General features: G+C 38.4%; 1 protein-coding gene across 14 annotated transcripts in view; it reads right to left on the bottom strand.

Moving 5' to 3' along the window:
• The window catches only part of ARID1B (AT-rich interaction domain 1B), a 454520-nt gene that overhangs the window by 88912 nt on the left and 343310 nt on the right, over positions 1 to 22298 (bottom strand). For 12 of the 14 annotated variants that reach the window (XM_045500132.1, XM_045500130.1, XM_045500124.1 and 9 more), the window contains one exon: positions 4998 to 5087. The exons of the other annotated variants lie outside the window; for them this stretch is intronic. In XM_045500132.1, the coding sequence (XP_045356088.1) occupies positions 4998 to 5087 (90 nt within the window). The remainder of the gene's footprint in view (positions 1 to 4997; positions 5088 to 22298) is intronic. 14 annotated transcript variants of the gene reach the window in all.

Genomic DNA, 22298 nt, shown 5'->3' with positions numbered 1-22298 from the left:
CCGCATCTGGCCTAGCTGCTCTCATCTGCTGTTGCTGGTAAGAGTAAGAGCCAATTCTCCATCACGTACAGTCAGCTGGTACATTCGGACGACAACTCTGCTTAATCAGTGGAGAGAGAGAGAGAGAGAGAGAGAAAAGGTTGTCGTGTGGGTGGACAAGAAAGAAGGCGGGGTGCGGGGGCGCTGCTATTCAATAATTCTGGAAGATTTCACCCAGGATACCTTCCATGCAGATCTGACGGTCACAGGACGGTGCCAAAGAACCGCCTCCAGTGACAGAATACATTTGCTAGCATATCGCAGTCCTGCCGAAGCATCAACTCTGCTTGTAATTCGCGTCCAAAAGGGAAAGTATGTAGTGGTTCTGCTTTCAGCACATCGCAAGGACTAATTAAATCCTCATTACTACCTTCTAATTATTCAAATACTATGGGATTACACTGAGGAAGTCCCTGCTGGCGCGCCAGATGAAAAGGGTTAAATAATGTACGTTGATTCGGAGAATCCGGATCTGGTGCAGACCTTCAGAAAACCACCAGCATTAACATGAATATTTAATTAGACACCACTGTGAAAATTAAAAGGGAATTCAATTAAAAGGTTTTCAAAAAATTAATTCTGACCTCTCTACATCTGTCCAAATAAATAAGCCTTCTTGAAACGTTTTCACCTAATTGCTAATCCAATAACTAGAAGGGCATTTGCTAGTTTCATTAAGCTTAACATTTTACGGGGGTTAAAAATGCAATCATTTTAATGTTAATAATAATTATACTTATTTATCTACTCAGATGACTGAGTACATATTCCCTCCAAGCCCTCTTGGAAAACAGGGCAACATATGAAGACTTCCTGTTGCTCTTTTCAAATTTTAAGATCTACAAGTTAAAGATTATACAATGAGGATGAAACTCATCTAAACTTGTCAGCTACAATTTTCTCGTAACATTTATTTTAGTATTTTAGTGTTATCTGAACTCTTCCTCCAATGCCTTAGGTACTATAATTTATACTGCTTGGTTTTTTTTTTGGGGGGGGGGTGAAGTGCTTTAATAGCAATTCTGTATGTTGTTAAAGGAGAACTAGAGAGAGAAGATTTGATTTAAGATAAAAACCAGCGGCAAACGTGTTACGGAATACTAAACTGAAGTTTTGACCTTTCTTCTTTTAAACTTCTGTCAACAATGAAGAAGTTAAGACCAAAGAATTGGAACTAATTTTCTTTATTCGGTTAGTGGGAAGTTCTAGCACCACACAGAGTGCAAACAGGAGAGTGCTGAGCCAAGTGCTGTAGAAGAGAGCAGCTAAGAATGTGCAGGAGACAGTACCGCAGGAGAGTAAAGAGGCCAATAAATACGTAAAACGTCTCCCTTCTTTTTGTACCTGACAATGGCCATGTCCGTGTTTTCTTGGTGTTTTCTATACACCTTTTACAGATAGAAAATATAAAACTGTGGAAACCCAGGCATGTTTGCCTACATATAATGTGGGGAAATGGATTTGTGACTGTTGTCCTTAGACAAACTTAACACCAGCAGCCCCAGGTCAGAGGGCACGGAACCGGAGGTGGGGGTAGGGCACTATAGGGCCATGGGACCACCGTGCTGGGCCTCCGGGCAGCATACCGACTCTGAACCCAACTTTGGGAAGAGGACATCGAATTGCAGACGCCAGTGTTATTCAGATCCCAGGACAGCCTCAGGTTGTCAGCAAAATTTTCCTCAACAAGAGTATATATATATTGATAAATGTTCTTCCTGAACAGGAATCGAAGGACAGAAGAGGAAGGAATGAGGGCCGGGCAAGGGTTCAGCTTCCCAAGCCTGGAGGGAGGCAGGCTCCAGGGTAGAATGTCAGTACTGCTGTCCTTCATGATGAGGACTCTGGGGAATACCCAGAAAACCACACCTCCAAATAGAAGCAGGCTGCAGTTCCTGCTTTGTGCAATTGTCTCCAGGCAAGTATGTTTCTAGATTCTTTGCATGAAAGAAAATCTATCTCCTGTGGGTAAATTAAAGAAGGTGTGTGTAACTGGAATCTTACTCTCTTATCTTAACTTATTAAAACAAAGTAAAAGTGTAATAGGAATTGCTCAACTTGGCTATTTTAGTACTCAGCAGTATAGACACTATGTTCTTGTCTCTATCAAGGTCCACGGGTTCTCAGACAGGACACATTTTTTTAATAGGACGCTAACTCACCAAAATACTTTTCTCCTCTCTGCTTCTTTCATCACTTCCCTGAATGGGGGTAGGGGAGGATATATCAATTGTAAAAGTATAAATGAAGTTAAATTACTTTTCAATACATGGGAATCAACACTGGGTAATTTTCTAGCAAGTGTTTTCTCAGATCTACTTTGCACTGCATATACTGTTGGTACACGCCCCCAAAGATGATAAAACTGACAAGGAAAATATTATTATATCAAAGCATTACAATGACTGTCAGCTGCCATTAAAACACCTGACCAAATGTCATTAAAAGCTAACACTTCTTCCCAGATTTTAACAAATAACAGAGGCTTAAAAAACCAATCCTTGCTATCCAGTTTTGGAGGAAACTGAACTCATGCATGGCAAAAGATCATTTATCAGCCATTTGGAAATATAAGGGTTTCCTGGTTAGGGGGCTGTCCAACCAACAGAAGGCACACCAGGGACACACATAACATCTTTCAGAGAAAGTTTGGGGAACGTGTTCATAACAATATACAAACTATAAAATTTATATTTGTTATTTGAAAGAAATGGTCATTATAACAACCCAGATTGTATGTATCCATTATCAGTTACCAAAACCACACTGCATATAATGAAGATAATCAGGAAGGAAAAAATAACAAACATACCTAAAATAGTGGTTTTTATATAGCGACACCAGAAGAAAACTCTAGATTTTGCTTGCCAACGTATTTAAGTTAAAAGATTAATTTAGCTGCATTTCCTCATGCTATCGTTGTTCACATTTGCTTCTCTACATTTTCAAATGTCTTAAACACATATCAGTTGGAAGAGGGTGGGGAACATATTGGTGGAGGATCTAGGAGGGTTTCTCTTTTAGTTCTTAGCAATAAAGGTTGGGATTGTAGGGCTTCCAAATTACCCTCTAATGCTTGCTGAAGCAGCAGAATTCTCCCAGTGGGAATGATGTTACAGGGTTATGTGAGGATTAAATGAAATAACAAATACCTTCATCTGGGCTCTGGGTCTGGCCTGAGCAGGTTTTCAGTGCAGGGTAATTTCTTTCATCCTTTTTTCCCCTCCATTTCCCTGACTCGGCAATGCAACACAGATGTAACCCAAGGCCGAGTAAAGGAGTTTGGAGAGAATTCCCCCTTGCATGGTGCTAGTATGCTGTCCACGAACTTTGAATGGTCTTCCAGATGACCAGAGACACGAGGCGTTAATGCAGAAAAAGGATGTGAGGTATAGGACTGGTTTGTAGGAAGTTACAGTGGCAAGTTTAGAGAAACAAATGCACACACCACTTCACTGTTAAAACATATCATAGTATCATCACAAGGCAGTGGTTCTCAAAGTACGGTCTTTAGATCGGCAACGCTGGCAACAGCTGGGCATTTGTCCAAAAGGCAGATCTGAGGTGGCCCCCCTCAAGCCTACGAAATCAGCAATCTGGGGGTGTGGCCGGGTTATCTGTTTTAAGCAGTTCCCCAGGTAATTTTCATACACCCTAAAGTTTGAAAACCATTAACTATTCCATTATTAAGGTAGACTGCAGTGTCTTCATAAGGGAATTAAAGTATTAGTTATACATTAAATTATAATAAAAAAGTTAAATATGTCGAGACATTAGAAAATAAAAATTTCACTTTATTCCTACTAAATATTCATTTCAACACAAATGATGTGTAGCTAAGGCTAATCCATCTTTTCATGAGCATTACTTTCTAAATAATGGGGTGCTAAGTTATTAAACATGTAAAGTAACTAAAACCTTATAATTCCAATTAGAAGCAAATCATCATCTGTACAGCTCATATAGAAATAATTATAAACATGTGGGGTCAGGAACCTTTAAATAGCCGCTACCAAGCTCGCAACTTTTGTCTTCCGGGTGAGCGTGAGGGAGGAGGGGAGAGAACGAAAGTGGCGGCTCCACGGGCCAGATGGGCACGCCTGGACTCACAGGCAGCGGAAGGGACCCGGCAGGGCGCCAGATGGTGCAATGGGCTTGTAGACTCTGGTCTACACTAATCTGGATTAAGATCACCACCACCAAAAGCAGCTTTACTACAGAAGGAGGGAAAGCAGACGAAGATACACACACGAAGACCAAAGGCCTCAACCCAGTCAATAGTAGATGGGGTCAGCATGCATAAGTGAGCGAAAGGTCAAAGAGTTCGCGGATGGGGGACAACCTGAAAAGTTCAGGGCTGTGGGAAAAGCCCGTGGTCTTTTTTCTGGTTCCGGCACTAATGAGCCTCTGAGAATGAGGAATTCCTACGGAACCTCTCGGGTCCTCGGTTTCTTTGTTTGTAAACTGAGGTGACCGGACTCTACAATCTCTCGGGTTGGCGTTAGTACTAAGATCCTACAATTTTATACTATAAGGTCTTACCAGGTGTATACATTTTTACTGTTGAAGTATCAGGGGACAAATACTGATCAAAACAGCTAAACATACACACACTCTAACATTATACTTCATCAGGACCGATATCCAAATTGCATCAGTAACAGTCCCCTTTGCACAGTTAGATCAACTGTCAGGCGAGAGTCACGTATAAACTATGCTTCACGATGCTGTGTGGACATATATAGCCTTTGGGTCTTGAACTGTGCTGGGTAAAACTTCACCTAATCTGCAAGAAAGCATCCTTCTTTGTTGTTACACGTATGTTATTTCGTTCATCAGAGGAGGAAACATAACATCCTTTAAAAATCACTCATAAGGAAACGCACAGATGACCAAATTCATATAAGCCTCATATACTCCAAACACAAAGATATGTAAGACATGAACTGGAGACTAACCTCTTTCCTGTGGCATTGGTGACTGGCTCAAGGCAGGATGGGAACTGGATTCTGACTGGCTCCCAGGTGGCTGAGGAGGCATCTGACTGCCTGCAAAACACAGGAAGGGGAGTGGGGACGGGGAGCCCTCTACATTAATGCTGCAGTTGCGCAAAACCAAGACAAGTACATTTATTTCATCTTAATGATCACAAAAGGTGTGGCCCCGCAGAGAAAAAGACACGGCTCAAAAAACTGTGCTATTTTGCCCCTTTCTGGTAAAACGGAGAAGAAACATGGATAATCATATTTACCAAATGATCTGTTGAGAAGTTTAGTTTCCTACTGAATGAGTTCCCAACCTCACAAATACATTAGTCAAAATCTGACATATACCTACTTAATGCATTTCATGAAATCCAAGACTCATGAACTAAACTCAGCCTCTTGAGTTTAAACTAGTCTGTAAGTGGTGAGGCATGCATAGTGGCCAACAATTTTTTGTTGGTAATATTTATTCGAAGTAAAACTACCAACCAATTTCTTAAAATATCCTTGTAATTAATCAGAGATTTAACATAAACATAGGAGACGTCCATTCAAAAACATAAAACATACTACTATAGAATGTAGTATACATTAGCACTAAAGAAGAAAATATTATTCTGCACCTCTTTTGATCTTTATTGCTAATAAAGCAACAGCATCTAGTTAACATCTATTTGACCTCCATTTAATGGGTGCTCAGTTTGTCTTTTCAAACTATAATGGAAACTCCTTGAGACAGGAATCATGCCTTTTACTCCCTTAATCCCTGCATTACCATAGCAAATATTAATAAATCTTTGTTATTTAATGGTCCTTAATCTGAGAATACACATTAAAGGGAAAAAAACTTACTACTTTTATCAATTAAAGAGAGGCAATGAATCATGTGAGGCACAAGGAGACAGGATTTTGAAATTTAAGAATCATCAGAGGTACTTGAGATCTCAACTCACTCTCTGGTTCAGAGGTTTAGAAACACTTCAACTAAAAATGTTAGCGAATAAAGAAGGCAGCTGCATTTAACACACTCTTCCAGGTGCTAGCTCTCATGGCATGAAGACCCTGCTATTTTCTCTTCTCACTTCTCCCTTTGCTAGAATAAACTGAAAGACTGAAATATACAGGTATACATACCTACACAATACACACATGCAGGCATACACAGATTTCCCCCACATAACCCTCAGGTACCAGAGTCTATGATTATGCTAGGTCAAGCTAACCGCTTTGACATCACGGGACCTACTTTTCTACAGTTTTGTGTATTGCTAAGAGAATCACAACGGAGTAGAGAAGGAAATTAACGTATTGAAGATTACCACCAATTCACCCGGTGAAGGTCATGCCGCAGAGTCTGGTGTTTGACGCTGAACATCCGCCCTCTCGTATTTCTAACCAATGGCATCTCTGTTAGGCCAGGCAGCCTGACTGCAGACCAGAAAGAGCATGATCCCCAGGGTCTCTCAGGACTGTCACTCATTACTAATTCTAATAATGGTTGTATCTGTGACAGCCAGAGAGGCAGGAAGGTGATTTTCCATTTAGATAATACGTACATATAGTCGTTAAAATACAACTACAAGAAAAATCCTGACATTGTTTTCGGGAGTTTAGGCTTCTCACTTTTTAGAAAAGAATGTAAAACCTATGAATGTATATCTGAGTGCTCCTGGGTTCGAATGCCATTCTCATTCTCAGATGAAATGAAAACCAAGACCCGAATTCACGGACGTTGAGAAACCTTGCGCTGTGAAACCCCTAGGAGTAAGCTCTTAGGTTACAGCCACACCTAGTGCATAAAAATCCTACACACACACAGTACAGCATCTATTCAGTTAGCGCCAAATACTTAAACGTAAAGTAGAAAAGACAACATTCTGGATGAAAACAATTTCAAGGGTAAACACTGGTCATCAACTCTGCTGCAGACACACAAAAGTTGCTGTGTCCACTCAGGGTCATGTGTTTCCTATGAAACACCCTCAGGCCCCCAATGTGCAGCCCATTTAGAAATTGAAAGCGTGCTGCAGCCAAATCCTGACTTTTTAAAATGTCACTGGGGAATCAGCTGCACTAAGACAGTAAGTGCTTACATTACAATGATTGTTTCTGTAGGACAGACCGAATTCATGGACTCGTGACAGCCAAACAAACAGTAATTCTACGTTAATACAGGCCACCGCTACTGACACTATGCACGCCCAAGGCACTGCTCTCATGTACGATATTTCAAGTACGAATAAAAGAGGCTTTATAAGAAACCCATCTCATGAATTCAAAAAATACTTTCAAGCAGCGCTACCGCCGGTCTGGTGCAATTCTAAGACAGATAACTCTTCACGGCAATGAGAAAATTTATTATTAAATCCATTCTTTAAAGAAATAAACAAGAGCCTTTTCATGGTAAAGACAGATTTGAGCCAACGGCTTTAAATTCTCCACGTGCTTCTGTCCCCTTATCTTTCCACCAACAGTTTCATAGCTACTAGGGAAGAACTTCATCCTTCACATGCACAGGTAGAAGCATAGTCATGGCAGATGATGAATCAGAAAGTACGCTTGAAAATATGTTTGAGAAATACAATGTCCATGGTTCATATGAAGAAGACAATTCAGAGCCCTTTGAACCAGATGAATTATGTAAACACCCTCAAAACCATAGATTTTTATAGCACATATGGCTCTCGTAAGTAAAACCTTTCAAACAAAATTTGGTAATTATTTTAAGAGAATATTGCCATGCAGAGTGAACAAACTTTATGAGTAGGCTTTAACATTGAAACGGAGTTTCTAAAGAAAGCCCTGCTTTCCTCTTGTCTATGTCTATAATGGTACAAGCACAGTGGAGAAAACATTACAACTGGAAAAAACTATGCTGAGTTAGGATAAATCCCACCACTTTATAGCTATGTGTTTATTCTCCAGTGACCATGTGTACAATATTGTGCAAAATCTTGGTGCAACAAAACAAAAATGAAGCATCAATAAAGTCACCTGAATTTCTACTGTTGCTAACTTAAAACTCCCAGAAGTCTATATTGTGATTTTTATTAACAAATTTTTCTTTTTTCTTTCTTTTTTTTTTTTTTTAAACATTTAACGTTTATTTATTTTTGAGACAGAGAGAGACAGAGCATGAACAGGGGAGGGGCAGAGAGAGAGGGAGACACAGAATCTGAACCAGGCTCCAGGCTCTGAGCGGTCAGCACAGAGCCTGACGCGGGGCTCGAACTCACGGACCGCGAGATCATGACCTGAGCTGAAGTCAGACGCTTAACCGACCAAGCCACCCAGGCGCCCCAACAAACTTTTCATGAATTTTACACTTAAAGCAAAGTTACAAGATGAGTACACTGAGCTCCTATATATCCCCTAGCCCACCTCCTCTAGTATTCACATCTTAAATAACCATAATAGAATTATCCATGACCATAGATGGTTATAACCAAGAAATAACCATAATAGAATTACCAAGAGGCACCTAACTGGTACCACTCTATTAACTAAAGATCTTATTTGAATTTCACCATTGTTTTTCTTTCTTCCATTCTAGGATCTCACAGTGCATTTAGTTGTGATTTCTCCTCAGTCTCCTTCAGCCTATAAAAGAACTTCAATTTTCTTTCCTTATGTTTTATGACCTTGATGCCTTTGGAAAGTGCTGTTCATGACACCGATGTTTCATTTCTGGTGCTGTTTACCCTGATTACTTGGTAAAGTTGGATGTCTACCAAATTCCTCCAATATAAAGTTATTATTTTGCCCTCTGTAGTTATATGAGTATTGCAGGGAAGCCATTTGAGACTATGCAAATCCTGTGTCTTCTCAAACTTGCATGCACTGACTTAGCATCCATTACAGAATCCTGGCTGTAACATTTATCATGGTAGTGTTTGTAATGATGGTTCTTTATTTCCCTCTTTTCTTCTACATTTATTAATGGAAATCTATTATGAAGAAGAACTATCTCCTCTTCCCCATTTGTTTATATATTTCTACGACTACTTATTTCTATCTATATAAACTCATTGTGGACGACACACCACAGCTTCTAGTGAGTCACTTGCTTGCATAACCCCCACCTCTTGATTGAGGGCAGAACCTGTGACTTGGCCTCTAATCAAAGAATACAACAAAAGTGATGAAACATCACTCCTAAAATTACATTACATCCAAAGTTAAAGGCGTTTTGCAGATATCATTAAAGTCCCTAATAGGCTGGCTTTGAGGTAATCAGAAGGAAGATGATGCTGTGTAGAAATGACTTTAAAAGAGGACCTAGGCTTCTCTGTGCAGAGATGCTTCCAATGGCCTTGAAGAAGAAAGCTTCCGTGATGTGAACTGAGCCACATGACAAGGACAGGCAGCCTTCAGAACTTGAGAGCCTCACTTTTATAACCAGGGGAAATTAATTTCTCCAACATCTGAATGAGTTTGGAAGCAGATTCTTCCTCACTGAGGCTCCAGGTGAGAAGACGGATCATCAAACACTTTGCAGCCTTGTGAGAACCTGAGCAGAGGACGTAACTAGCCTGTGCCTGGATGCCCAGCCATGGAAACTGTGACATGTGTGTTGTTTTAAGCTGCTAAGTGTGTGATGATTTGTTGAAACAACAGAAAACTAATACACTCATAGATACTTATTTTATTCCATGGATTAAAATCCAACATTGACATTATTTCACTCAAATTGTTCCAGATTTGGCCATCAGAAGCTCCTTCAAATTCTTAGTGTTTGGAATCATAAAACACTGTGGCTCATTTTGCATTTTTCCTGACCCAGCCCTGTAATCAACTGCTTCTCCTCGGAGCGCTGCTAATTTTTATTGGAAGATAATGTTCACAGACTAGGATCTGGGTACTAGGTCTGCTCATTATTTCTGGGGTGTTACTGCTTCCAGGCTGTCTCAGTGAACTGAAGTAGGAATTGTATGTAGGTACACTAATCCATTCGCATATGGTATACGCAAGTCTATATTTTGGTATTTGTGTGTGTAACCATGAGTTTATGCAAATACCTCCAATTCCAATCCAGAATTGGGCGGGTATATCTTAGCCTTCCATCTTTCCTTATTATAACTTCTTTCTACAGCAGCAAGAAACCCAGTCCTCATTATCTAAATCAATTTACTGATTTGTTCAATTCTATCATATACACAAAGTAATTTCAGAATTACTAATCTACACCACTGTGAGAAACACAGAGCCACTTGTTAGGACTTGTATTCGATTTTGCATCCCCTTCACACCTTGATTGGCTTTAATTGTTTTGGTATTTGGGGGGTATGTGAAATACTTCAATGGTTCTGTAAGTCACAGTGATACAAAAAGATACTTGAAGAAGTCAGTCCCTCCAACTCTGCTACCCTATTCCCATTTCTCTTTCTTTCCACTTCTTTCCCAGCTGCCCCTATAATAAATCTCTTTAGTTTTTAGTTTATCTTTGCTATATATATTTTGAATAAATGAAAAGGTACCTGTATATGCTCTTATTTTACTCCTTACTTGAAGGGTAGCATATCCTAGGTCTCTTTTGCACTTTGTCTTTTCACTTAACAGCAGGTCCTGAAAAGTACTTCCTATAAGTTTATAACATCTTTCACTTGAAAAACAGGTATATGGTACTCCTTTGTCTGAATGTTCCATAGTTTATATTCAATCATTCTCCTGTGTATGGGCATTTAGATGATTTCCAATCTCTTGCATATGTATTTTTGTATTGTTTGAGATCCATCGTTAGGGTAAATTCCTTGAAGTGGGATTGATGGGGCAAAAAAATATGCAAGTTTCCCTGTATGAAGCTGTGAAACAATTTACATTCTCACCAGCAATGTTTGAAGGGGCTGCCTCTCCAAAACCTACAAGAATATGTGGTCATTTAAAATACGTTTGTCAATCTTATATGTGAGAAACAGTATCTGGTATTTTTGAATTTACATGCCCGATTCGGAGTGAGTTTGACCACTTTTTAATTTTGAGGTCTATTTTTATAGCTCTTCTGGTTAATTGCTTGTTCATGTGTTTCCCACATTTTTCAATCTGGATTCTTAGTACTTTTGTCTTGAAAAAAATTTTTTTAACATTGCTTATTTTTGAGAGAGTGAGAGAGAGCGCACAAGCACAAGTGGAAGAGGGGCACAGAGAGAGGGAGAGAGAGAATCCCAAGCAGGCTCCATGCTGTCAGCGCAGAGCCCAACTTGGGGCTTGATCTCATGACTGTGAAATCATGACCTGAGCTGAGACCAAGAACCCGACACTCAACTGACTGAGCCATCCAGGCGCCTCTTGTCTTGAAATTATTAAGAATTCTTTATATATTAGGGATGTTAGCTCTTTCTCTGTGGTAGAAATTGTGAATATTTTCTCCTACTTTGTCAACCGTCTTTGGATTTTATGATATCTTTTGTAATGGAACTTTTTTTTTAAGGAGCCAAATTCATCGATCTTTATTTTTATTGCCTCTAGATTTTGTGTCCTAGTTAGAAAGCTGTTCTCTGCACCGTGGTTAAAGAGGAATTCACCCCAGGTTTTGTTAAGTACACGTATGGTCTCATCTTAATTTACTCGAGTTTATTTTTGTGTATGATCTGAGATAAAGATCAAATTTTATCTTTTGTGTTAAGAGCTTTTAAGATCTACTCCTATAGTTCCCTAACTCCTCAAACTATTTTTCTTTTTCAATGTTTTCTACCATATTTATTTTTCTATATGAGCTTTAGTATCAATGTGTCTATATAAAATAGCTTATTAATAGTTTTACTGGGATTACAATGATATTATAAATTAACTTAAGGAAAACGGATGACTATCGAGTTCATCCTGTTCAAGAACAGAAGGCATCTTTCATTGTTCATATCTTCTTTAGTTTCTTATAAGCAAGTAAATGTTTTGTACATTTTATGTTAAATTTATTCCTCAGCATTTAATCTTTTTTGTTGCTATGACACATGGGATTTTCTCCAGGGGTATGTCTTTCAACTGCTTATTGCTTGTGTAGAGGAAGGCTATTGCTTTTTCTTTTTATTCATTTCATTTTTTCCATCATGATAAGGGTACTCTTTAATCTCCATCATCTATTTCCAATGTCCCTCTATCGACCTTCCGTCTGCTAACCATCAGTTTTTTCCTTATAGTTAAGAGTCTGTTTCTTGGTTTGCCTTTTTTTTTTTCCTTTGCTTATTTGTTTCTTCAATTCCACATAAGTGAGATCACATGGCTCTTCCTCTGACTGACTTATCTCGTTCTGCATACACTCTCTACCTGTATCCATGTTGTGCTAAATGGCAAGATTTCATGCTATTTATGGTTAAATAAGATTTCTATCGTATGTATATACACCACGTTTATCCATTCATCTATTCATAGATACTTGGGCTGCTTCCATACTTTGGCTATTGTAAAAAAAAAATGCTGCTATGAACAGGGGTGCATATACTCCTTTGAACTAGTGTTTTTATATTTTGGGGGGAAATACCCAGTAGTGTGATTCCTTGATTTAAGGTAGTTCTATTTTTAATTTTTTGAGGAACCTTCATATTGTTTTCCACAGTGGCTATACTAGTTTGCATTCCCATCAACAGTGCCCAAGAGTTTCTGTTTCTCCAAGTCCTTGCCAACCTGTGATTTCCTGTGTTTTTAATTTTGGCCATTCTGACAACTGTGAGATGATATCTCATTGTAGTTTTGATTTGCATTTCCCTGATGATGAATGATGTTGAGCATCTTTTCATGTGTCTGTTGGCCATCTGGATATTTTCTTGGGAGAAATGTCTTTTCATGTCTTCTTCCCATTTTTAATTAGATTGGTTTTTGGGTATTGAGTTGTACCAGTTCTTTATATATCTGGATGCTAACCCTTTACTGGATATCATTTGCAAATATCTTCTCCCATTTAGTAGGTTGCCTTTTAGTTTTGTTGATTATTTCCTTTGCTGTGCAGAAAGTTTTTATTTTAATGTAGTCCCAACAGTTTATTTTTGCATTTCCCTTGTCTCAGGAGACACATCTAGAAAAATGTTGCTATGGCCAATGTCAGAGAGATTACTGTTTGTGTTCTCTTCAAGGATTAAAAAAATATTTTTTTTTTAATATTTTTTGAGAGAGACAGAGCATGGGCGTGAGTTGGGGACGGGCAGAAAGAGAGGGGAACAGAGGATCTGAAACGGGCTCTGCGCTGACAGCAGCAAGCCCAATGTGGGGCTCAAACTCATGAACCACGAGATCACGACCTAAGCCAAAGTCGGTGCTGAACCGAATGAGCCACCCAGGCGCCCCCCTTCAAGGATTTTTATGGTTTTGGATCTTACATTTACGCCTTTAATCCATCTTGAGTTTATTTTTGTGTATGGTGTAAGAAAGTGGTCCAGTTTCATTCTTTTGCATGGGGCTGTCCAGTTTTCCCAGCACCATTTGTTGAAAATACTTTTTTCCCATTGTATATTCATTCCTCCTTTGTCAAAGATTAATCGACCATGTAATTATGGGTTTATTTCTGGGTTTTCTATTCTTTTTTCTTTTTTCAAGATTTTATTTTTTTCTAAGTTTATTTATTTTGAGAGAGGTTTGGGGGGGGGAGGCAGAGAGAGAGGGAGGGAGAGAATCTAAAGCAGGCTCTGCACTGTCAGCACAGAGCCCAATGCAGGGCTTGATCTCCTGAACCGTGAGATCATGACCTGAGCCAAAATCAAGAGTTGAACACTTAAGTGACTGAGCCACCAAGGTGCCCCTCTGGGTTTTCTCTTCTGTTCCATTAATCTGTGTATCTATATTTGTGCCAGTACCATACTGTCTTACTTACTACTGCTTTGTAATATAACTTGAAACTTAGAATTGTGATACTACCAGTTTTGTTTTCTTTTTCAAAATCGCTTTGGCCATTCAAGGTCTTCTGTCGTTCCATACAAATTTTAGGATTGTTTATTCTAGTTCTGTCAAAACCGCTGTTGGTATTTTGATAGGGATTACATTAACGTTTTAGATTGCTTTGGATACTATAGACATTTTAACAATACTTGTTCCTCCAACCCATGAGCATGGACTGTCTTTCTATTTCTTTGCATTGTCCTTAATTTTCTTCATCAGTGTTTTATAATTTTCAGAGTACAGGTCTTTCACGACTTTGGTTAAGTTTATTTCGAGATCTTTTATTGTTTTTGGTGTGATTGTAGTAAATGGGATTGTTTTCTTAGTTTCACTTTCTGCTGCTTTATTATTAGTGTATAAGAATGCAACAGACTTCTGTACACAGATTTTATATTCATCTATCAGTTCTTTGGTGAAGTCTTTAGCGTCTTCTATATCTAGTATCATGTCATCTGCAAATAGTACAAGTTTACTTCTTCTGCAGGCCTTTTATTTCTTTATGTTGTCTAATTGTGGTGGCTATGAATTCCAGTGTTATGTTGAATAAAAATGGTGAGAGTGGACATCCTTGTCTTGTTCCTGATCTTAGGGGAAAAGCTCTGTTTTTCCCCATTAAGTATGATGTTGCCTGTGGGTTTTTCATAAGGACTTTACTACTACTCGAAATCTACTTTGTTGAGAGTTTTTACCAAAATGGATGTTGTACTTTGTTACATGCTTTTACTACTTCTATTGAACTGATCATATGGTTCAACGTGATGTACCACATCGACTGTTTTGCAAATATTAAACCCAGTTGGTTGTGGGGCGTGATTTTTTAAATGTATTGTTGGGTTGGGTTTGTTTTGCTATTATTTTGTTGAGGATTTTTGCATCTATGTTCATGAGAGATATTGGTCTGTAGTTCTCTTTTGCTGTGGTGTTCTTTACCCAGGTGTGGTATCAGGGTGATAATGGCTTCATAGAACGAATTTGGAAGTTTTCCTTCCTCTTGTATTTTTGGAGTAGCTTAAGAAGACTGGGTATTAACTCTTCTTTAAATGTTTGGTAGAATTCAGCTGTGAAGCCATCTGGTTCTGGACTTTCATTTGTTGGGAGTTTTTTTGATTACCGATTCAGTTTCATGGCTGGTGATCGGTCTGTTCAAATTTTCTATTTCTTCCTGCTTTAGTTTTGGTAGTTTATATGTTTCTAGGAATTTATCCATTTCTTCTAAGTTGTCCAAATTGTTGGCATATAGGTTTTCATAATATTCTGTTACAATTGTTTGTATTTTTGTGGCATTGGTTCTTATTTCTCCTCTTTCATTAGTAATTTTGTTTATTTGGGTCCTCTTTTTTTTTCCCAATGAGTCTTGCTACAGGTTTATAATTTTGTTGGTCTTTTCAAAGAAACAGCTCCTGGTTTCATTGTTCTGTTCTTAGTTTTATTTTTTTCCAGTTTGGGTTTTGTTCATTCTCTTTTTTTCTTTTTTCCTTTTTTTCCTTCTGGCTCCTTAAGGTGTAAGGTTAGGTTGTTTGAGATTTTTCTTGCTTTTTGAAGTAGACCTGTGTTGCTGTAAGTTTCCCTCTTACAACCTCTTTTGCTGCATCCCAAAGATTTTCTATCATTGTGTTTTCATTTTCATTTGCTTCCATGTAATATTTTTTTTATTTCTTCTCTGATTTTTTGGTTGACCCATTGTTTAATAGCATGTTATTTAAACTCCATGTATTTGTGCTCTTTCCAGATTTTTTCTAATGGTTGAATTCTAGTTTCATAGAGCTGTGGTCAGAAAACATACAGTATGACTTCGAGTTTTAAAAAAAAAAATTTGACACTTGTTTTGTTGCCTAATATGTGGTTTATTCTGGAAAATGTTCTGTGTGCACTTGAAAAGAATAAACAATGTGTATTCTGCTGTTTCAGGATGGAATGTTCTGAATATGTCTATTAAATCCATCTGGTCCAGTGTGTCATTCATAACCACTATTTTCTTGTTGATTTTCTGTTTGGATGATGTGTCCGTCTATGTGAGTGGGGTATTAAAGTCCCTTACTTCTATTGTATTACTACTGATTATTTCTTTTATGATTGTTATTAACTGTTTTACATATATGGGTGCTTCCATGTTGGGTGCAAAAATGTTTATAATTGTTATATGCTCTTGTTGAACTGTCCCCTTTATTATTATATACATCCTTCTTTGTCTCTTGTTACGGTCTTTGTTTTCAAGTGTGTTTTGTCTGATATAAGCACTGCTACACTGGCTTTCTTTTGGCATTCATTTGCATGACAAATGTTTCTCCATCCCCTCACTTTTAATTTGCAGGTGCTTTCTGGTCTGAAAGGAGTCTCTTATAGGCAACACATAGATGGGTTTTGTTTTTATCCACTCTGTCACCCTTTGTCTTTTGTTTGGAGCATTTAGTCCATTATATTCAAAATAATTTTGACAGATATACACTTATTGCCATTTTGTTACTTGTTGTTTCTATAGATTTTCTCTGACCCTTTCTTCTCTTGCTCTCTTCCATGGTTTGTTGGCTTTCTAGGCTGCTATACTTGGAATTTTTTGTCTTTAGTTTTTGCATATCTATTACTGGTTTTTGATTTGTAGTTACATTAGGTTTGTATATAATAATATCTTCTGCATATAGCAATCTATATTAAATTGATGGTTACTTAAGTTTGAACTCATTCTTTACTCCCCCCCCCCACCGAAATTTTAGGTGTATGGTGTCATATTACCTCCTTTTCTTTTATGAATCCCTTGACTAATTTTTACAGTAACACTTATTCTTACTTCCTTTGTGTTTTTCACTTTCTTATACTTATGGTCTTCCTTTCCACTCAAATAGTAACCTTTAATATTTCTTTTAGGCCTAGTTTAGTGGTCATAAACTCCTTTAGTTTTCATTTGTCTGAGAAACTCTGTATCTCTCTTTTTCTGAATGATAGTCTTGATAGATTGAGCATTCGTGGCTGCAGATTTTTCCCTTTCAGCACTTTGAATATATCACGCCATTCCCTTCTGGACTGCAGTGTTTCTGCTGAAAAATCTGCAGATGGGGTTTCCTTTGTATGGAACCACCTTCTTTTCTCTTGTTGCTTTTTTTTTCCTTTATTGCTGCTTTTTGCCATTTTAATTACTATGTGTCTTGGTGTGGACCTCTTTGGGATGGATTTTTGGGAGGATCTCTGCCTCCTGGATCTGGATCTCTATCTCCTTACCTAGATTAGGAAAGTTTTCAGCTATTATTTCTTCAAATAAATTTTCTGCCCCCTTACCTTTCTCTTCTTGAAATCCCTATAATGCAGATGTTATTACACTTGGAGTCATTGAGTTGCCTAAGACTATTCTCAATTTGTGTAATTTTCTTTCTTCTCCTTTACTCAGCGTACTTTCCATTACTCTGTCTTCCAGGTCGTTAATTCGTTCATCTGCTTCATCTAGCCTGCTATTTATTTCATCAAGTGTATTTTAAATTTCACTTATTGTGTTCATTTCAATGGGTTCTTTTTTATCTTTGTGTTAAGGGTCTCACTGATGCCCTCCACTTTTATGTCCAGTCCAGTGAGTATCTTTACGATAGTTGCTTTAAATTCTCTAGCAGGCATATTACTTCTATCTGTTTTGCTTTAGTGTCTTGCTGTGCTTTGGTCCCATTTTTCACTTGGGAGAGGTTTCTCTGTCTTTTCATTTTTTCTTACTTTCTGTGTCTGTTTCTGTATTAGGAAAGTTAGCTACTTCTCTTATTCTTCCCAATAACAGCCATATGAAGAAGAGGTCCTGTAGCACCCTGCAGTGAAGTGTCCCCTATTCCCCAGGGTCTGGCACTCCAGGGAGTGTCTCCTATGTTTGTTGTGTGCGCTCCGCTATTGAGTCTTGGTCTCTTTTTCCTTCAATCCAGTTGTCTGCAGAGGCTATCTTCGCCAATTGTGGGCAGCAAGGTGTGCAGTGGTCTGCCTGTAAAATGACACCTGCCCTTGCTGGAACTGAGGTCCTGTAAAAGAGCACAGATCAGGAGATGTGCTGTTGGCAGAGCTTGCACTGGTCTTCTAGGGGGAGGGGCCTACAGCTAGGGGACTCAGGGGAGCATAACTGGGAAGGGTGTATCCATGGAAGCATGGTGGGGCTTGGTGCCAGCAAATTAGGTAGAAAGTGTTAGTGTTGGGCTGGTTCCTGCAGGTGGCCACTGTTTATGCTGGGGGGCAGAGGAGTGAAATGGTGTGTGACACCGCCTTTGTTCCTGGAGCCATCTCCCTGTTATCCTTGTCACTCTGGGCCACACTCTGAGATGAGCAAATCACTCTGCCTCCTGTTTGCCCCCAGTTTCAAACTGCTGGTTCTGTGCTGTACCTGCATGGGCTGTTTGTTTTGCTGTCTCTTTAAAGGTGGGGTCTCTCTTACCTCATGGTCCCAGGGCTTTCCCAGAGCTAAGCTAGCTGACTTCGAAAATTCCAGGTTTTTAAGTCCTGCTGTTTTTCAGAACTCACAAAATTTGGTCCTTCTCTTTTTCAAAGGCAAATATGATGAAGATCTGTCCTCCATGTTTGTGAGCATCCCGGTGTGAAAGTCTGTATTCTGCTCTTCTCCATGCTGCAGACCCCCTCCAAACTGAGGAAGACCATGGTCCACTTTGCTCCCAGACAGCATCTTCACTCTTCCTACCTTCTTCGATATGGCCTCTTGCCTGCCTTTAGTTGTGGAGTCTATTCTGTCAGTCTTTGGGTTGTTTCCTGGGTCATTTATGCTGATATGGATGTTATCTAGTTGTAACGTGAGCTTAGGGTCCTCCTACTCCGCCATCTTCCCAGCTGACTTGGTTTTATAAAATTGAAGTATAGTTGACACATCAAGCAACAGGCTATTGTTTTCTTGTAGGTGGATTTTGTACCTTGCTACAAAACTGAATCCTTCCATAGTTAGAATTCATTTATCTTTGATTCTCTGAGGTCTTCCAGGTTTACTATTTTATCATCTGTAGATGCAGATAGTTTTCTTTGTTATGTAACCATTTTTATGCCTGGGGGTTCTCTTGTCTAACTGTGCTGGCCAACATCTCTGAGAACATTGCTGAGTAGTAGTGGAGACAATGCTCATCCTTGTCTTGCTTGTATTTTAGTGGAAATGTCTCCAATGATTCCTCACTACCTAAGATACTTGTTTATAAACTAAAGCATACACATTTTACCAGTTTGAGAAAGTAACTCTCAACTGCTATTTCCTTGAGTATTTTTATTATGATTGGGTATTGAATGTTATTAAAGGAGATACTTTTCTGCAAGTTTATTTACACTGCATATAATTATGAAAACCATTGTTAATATTAAACCAACCTTGAATTCCTGGAATAAATTTCACTTAGTCGTGGTGCATTATTTCCTTAATGGTACTGTTGAGTTTTGTTTGCTAATATGTTCCTTGGGATTTTTACACTAGAATGGGCTTTGAGTGAAATTTTTCTAATTAAAAAGAGCTTTTAAGAACTAGACCCAGATAACCATCAAACCAAACACTTCTAGTAACAAAACACTGGGATTTCACAGAATCAGGAGAAAAGAGGCTAATATGCATATGTCTTCTAAATCAGCACACATCCAGTAATGTATAACTTAACAGTGTTTAGACTGAAACCCGAATATATCATAGCTTGGTGTGGTGCACAGAGTAAGATGGTGGGGTAGTCAGTACAAAAAGTGCTAAATTCTACGTTTCTTACAGGTGACAGAGTTCTAGCGCTCACCTAAATTCTTGTTTTACTTCTTTGTTTACTGTTTCTCTCGTCTCACTAAAATGTAAGTTCCATGGGTATAGAGAATTGCCTCTTTTGTTCCCTATGTCTGCCGAACCACACATACAGTAAGCACTCAATAAATATTTACTGAATAAATAAAGGTGTGACAGGAGCACCTGGGTGGCTCAGGTGGCTAAGCATCTGACTCTTGGTTTTGGCTCAGGTCATGATCTCACAATTCATGCGTTCGAGCCCCACATCGGGCTCCGTGCTGACAGTGTAGAGCCTGCTTGGGATTTCTGTCACTCCCTCTCTCTTCGCTACTCCCCCACTCTCTCTCTCTCTCTCAAAATAAAAAAAAAAACTTAAAAAAAAAAGAGGTGTGACAGATTACTCCAAACCCAGGTTAATAGTTAATTAAACCTTTAGTTATCAATAATCATGTAGCTGTACCTTATTATTCTAGATCAGAGACAGACAAAGTTTTTCTGTAAATTGCCAGAAAGTAAATATTTCAGGCTTTGCAGGCCATATGTTCTCTGTCACAACTATTCAACTCAGCTGTTGTAGTGCAAAAGCACCAAAGACAATATATAAACAAAATAGCATAAATAAAACTTTATTTACAAAGACAGGTGGTGAGCTGGATTTGGCCCAAAGGTGGTAGTTTGCTAATTCCTAGTTTAAATGATAGTATCAGTAAAAAAGAAACATTTCAGGCACACTTGCTCAATAAGTCAATAAACATCAAACGGTATTTATTAACAATAGCAATGACATATAAACCTGACATACTCCCCCATATGTAACAAAGAGGACTACATAAATAAATGTCAGTAAGAGAATCTGGTTTATGTCCTTATAAAGTCAGATCTAGTGTAGGACACACTGGATTCCTCAGTACTTAACGCAAGCGAGGTTCTAAGATTAAAATTGCAAGTGCATTTAGCAGGTAAATTGTTAGGTAAGTAATGATTTGTAGTTTTATTTCCCCAACTTTTTTGGCCATATCAGAATAAACAAAAAGATCAGAACTACTGATGAGATGCAATCATGTAAGTTACACTCAATCACTGTTATGTTGGGGGAGCAGAGAATAAACATGGGATGAATAGCATTTCCACATTAATCCTTTATTAAGGCTAAAACTTCCTGGCTTAATTCCTTCCTAAATTACTACAATACACAACTACAGAAATTCAATAAGAACAAAAACGCTAACTGAAGTACCACAGCCTCTGGCAAACAAATCATTCATCCTTCTAAAAGTAATACGGTGCTATCTTAATATAAAATACTAATAGGCAAAGAAATACCCAGAAATTCCATTTTTCAAAAGTCGTAGTGGGCAAAGAAAATACATTTCTTCCGTTCATACATTTGCAGCTAAAAATTTTTTTAAAAAATCAACAAAACTAGAAAGGTTTTAGTGATCGAAGATGGAACAGTGATATAATTAATCAACATGGCAAAACTGGAGTGTGAATGACAGACACAACCTGATGTCAATCTTGCCAGGAATTCATTCACCCCTTCCAATTTTACCTCATTAGCTGACCTTTGGGGCAAAAGTGGATAAAGGGAGAATAACATCTGGAATACGTGTTTGCCTCACAAGTTCTTAAGTAAATAGGAGATGGTTTTACTTGAGGGGAAACAATAAAGTAAAAAATAAAAACCCACTGAGAACTTACTACGTAGAAGACAATGTCCTACATGATATGTCTTCGTTAGTAATCCAAGGAGACTGGCTTCTTAAAATTAACATGAAACACCATAGAAACCCAGGCAATTTTGCTGTCCAATCTTCCTCAATAAGGACACTTAGGGTATGTGGGGAATCATGGGGTGTTCGATAACAAAGACTTGGGTCCTATTCATAAATTCCTTGAAATTACCAAGGGTCAGAAAGGTTTATTGTTAGAAAACCAGTAGGGTCTGTGAATTCATGTGAATTGAATTGCTAAAACTGTGGTTGCCATCGAATTTTGAGAAGAAATAAGAAGTACTTCCGGTCACTTTACGAATACCTCTACTATGATCAAGTTCTTTCCCGAAATGCTGCTACAAAATCAATATATATCTCATAGTTTTTAGCAATTAGCAATTGAGTTATTATTCTTCTACTCTTCAGGAATTTTTGGAAGCAACATTAACTTTAGTGAGAAGTTAAAAAAACGCTGTAGAAATTATTGCTACCAATTAGCAATACGTCATGACCAAGATCGACTTTCATCTTGCACGTCTCTGCATTATTCAATTCTGCTATATTCAAAACTAAGATATTGGGATGTTTTATTCTAATATATCCTCATACTTTTTTCATGTTATGGAAATCAGCTCTCTCCTAAATCTTTAGAGCAAAATATGGGTTTTACCTGCCACAGTCTGACTTTATAGGTCCTTCTGGAAGACGCATTTCTCACATTCGGCCGATCCTGCTGGTCAGAGCACTGTAACTTCTTACTATGGGCTATATTCACAGAAGTTATTTCTTTACTTTCTAAAGCACGAAGTACCAGTTAGGATCTTTTCTTCTGCCATGATAAATGACAAATATGATTTTGTTATGAGATGGCACTGGTGGGTTGCATGGTTGGACTCCACATCTGAGGTAATCTTTGAACATCTTATCTAAGATGGTGTCCAAACCAGTGTGTGGTAACACAGAGCAGTTCTGCAATCCAAGCAG

This window comes from Leopardus geoffroyi, chromosome B2, assembly GCF_018350155.1.
Source record: "Leopardus geoffroyi isolate Oge1 chromosome B2, O.geoffroyi_Oge1_pat1.0, whole genome shotgun sequence".
Taxonomy (NCBI): domain Eukaryota; kingdom Metazoa; phylum Chordata; class Mammalia; order Carnivora; family Felidae; genus Leopardus; species Leopardus geoffroyi.
The sequence above is the reverse complement of the archived record's forward strand: the minus strand, read 5'-3'. Positions and strand labels throughout refer to the sequence as shown.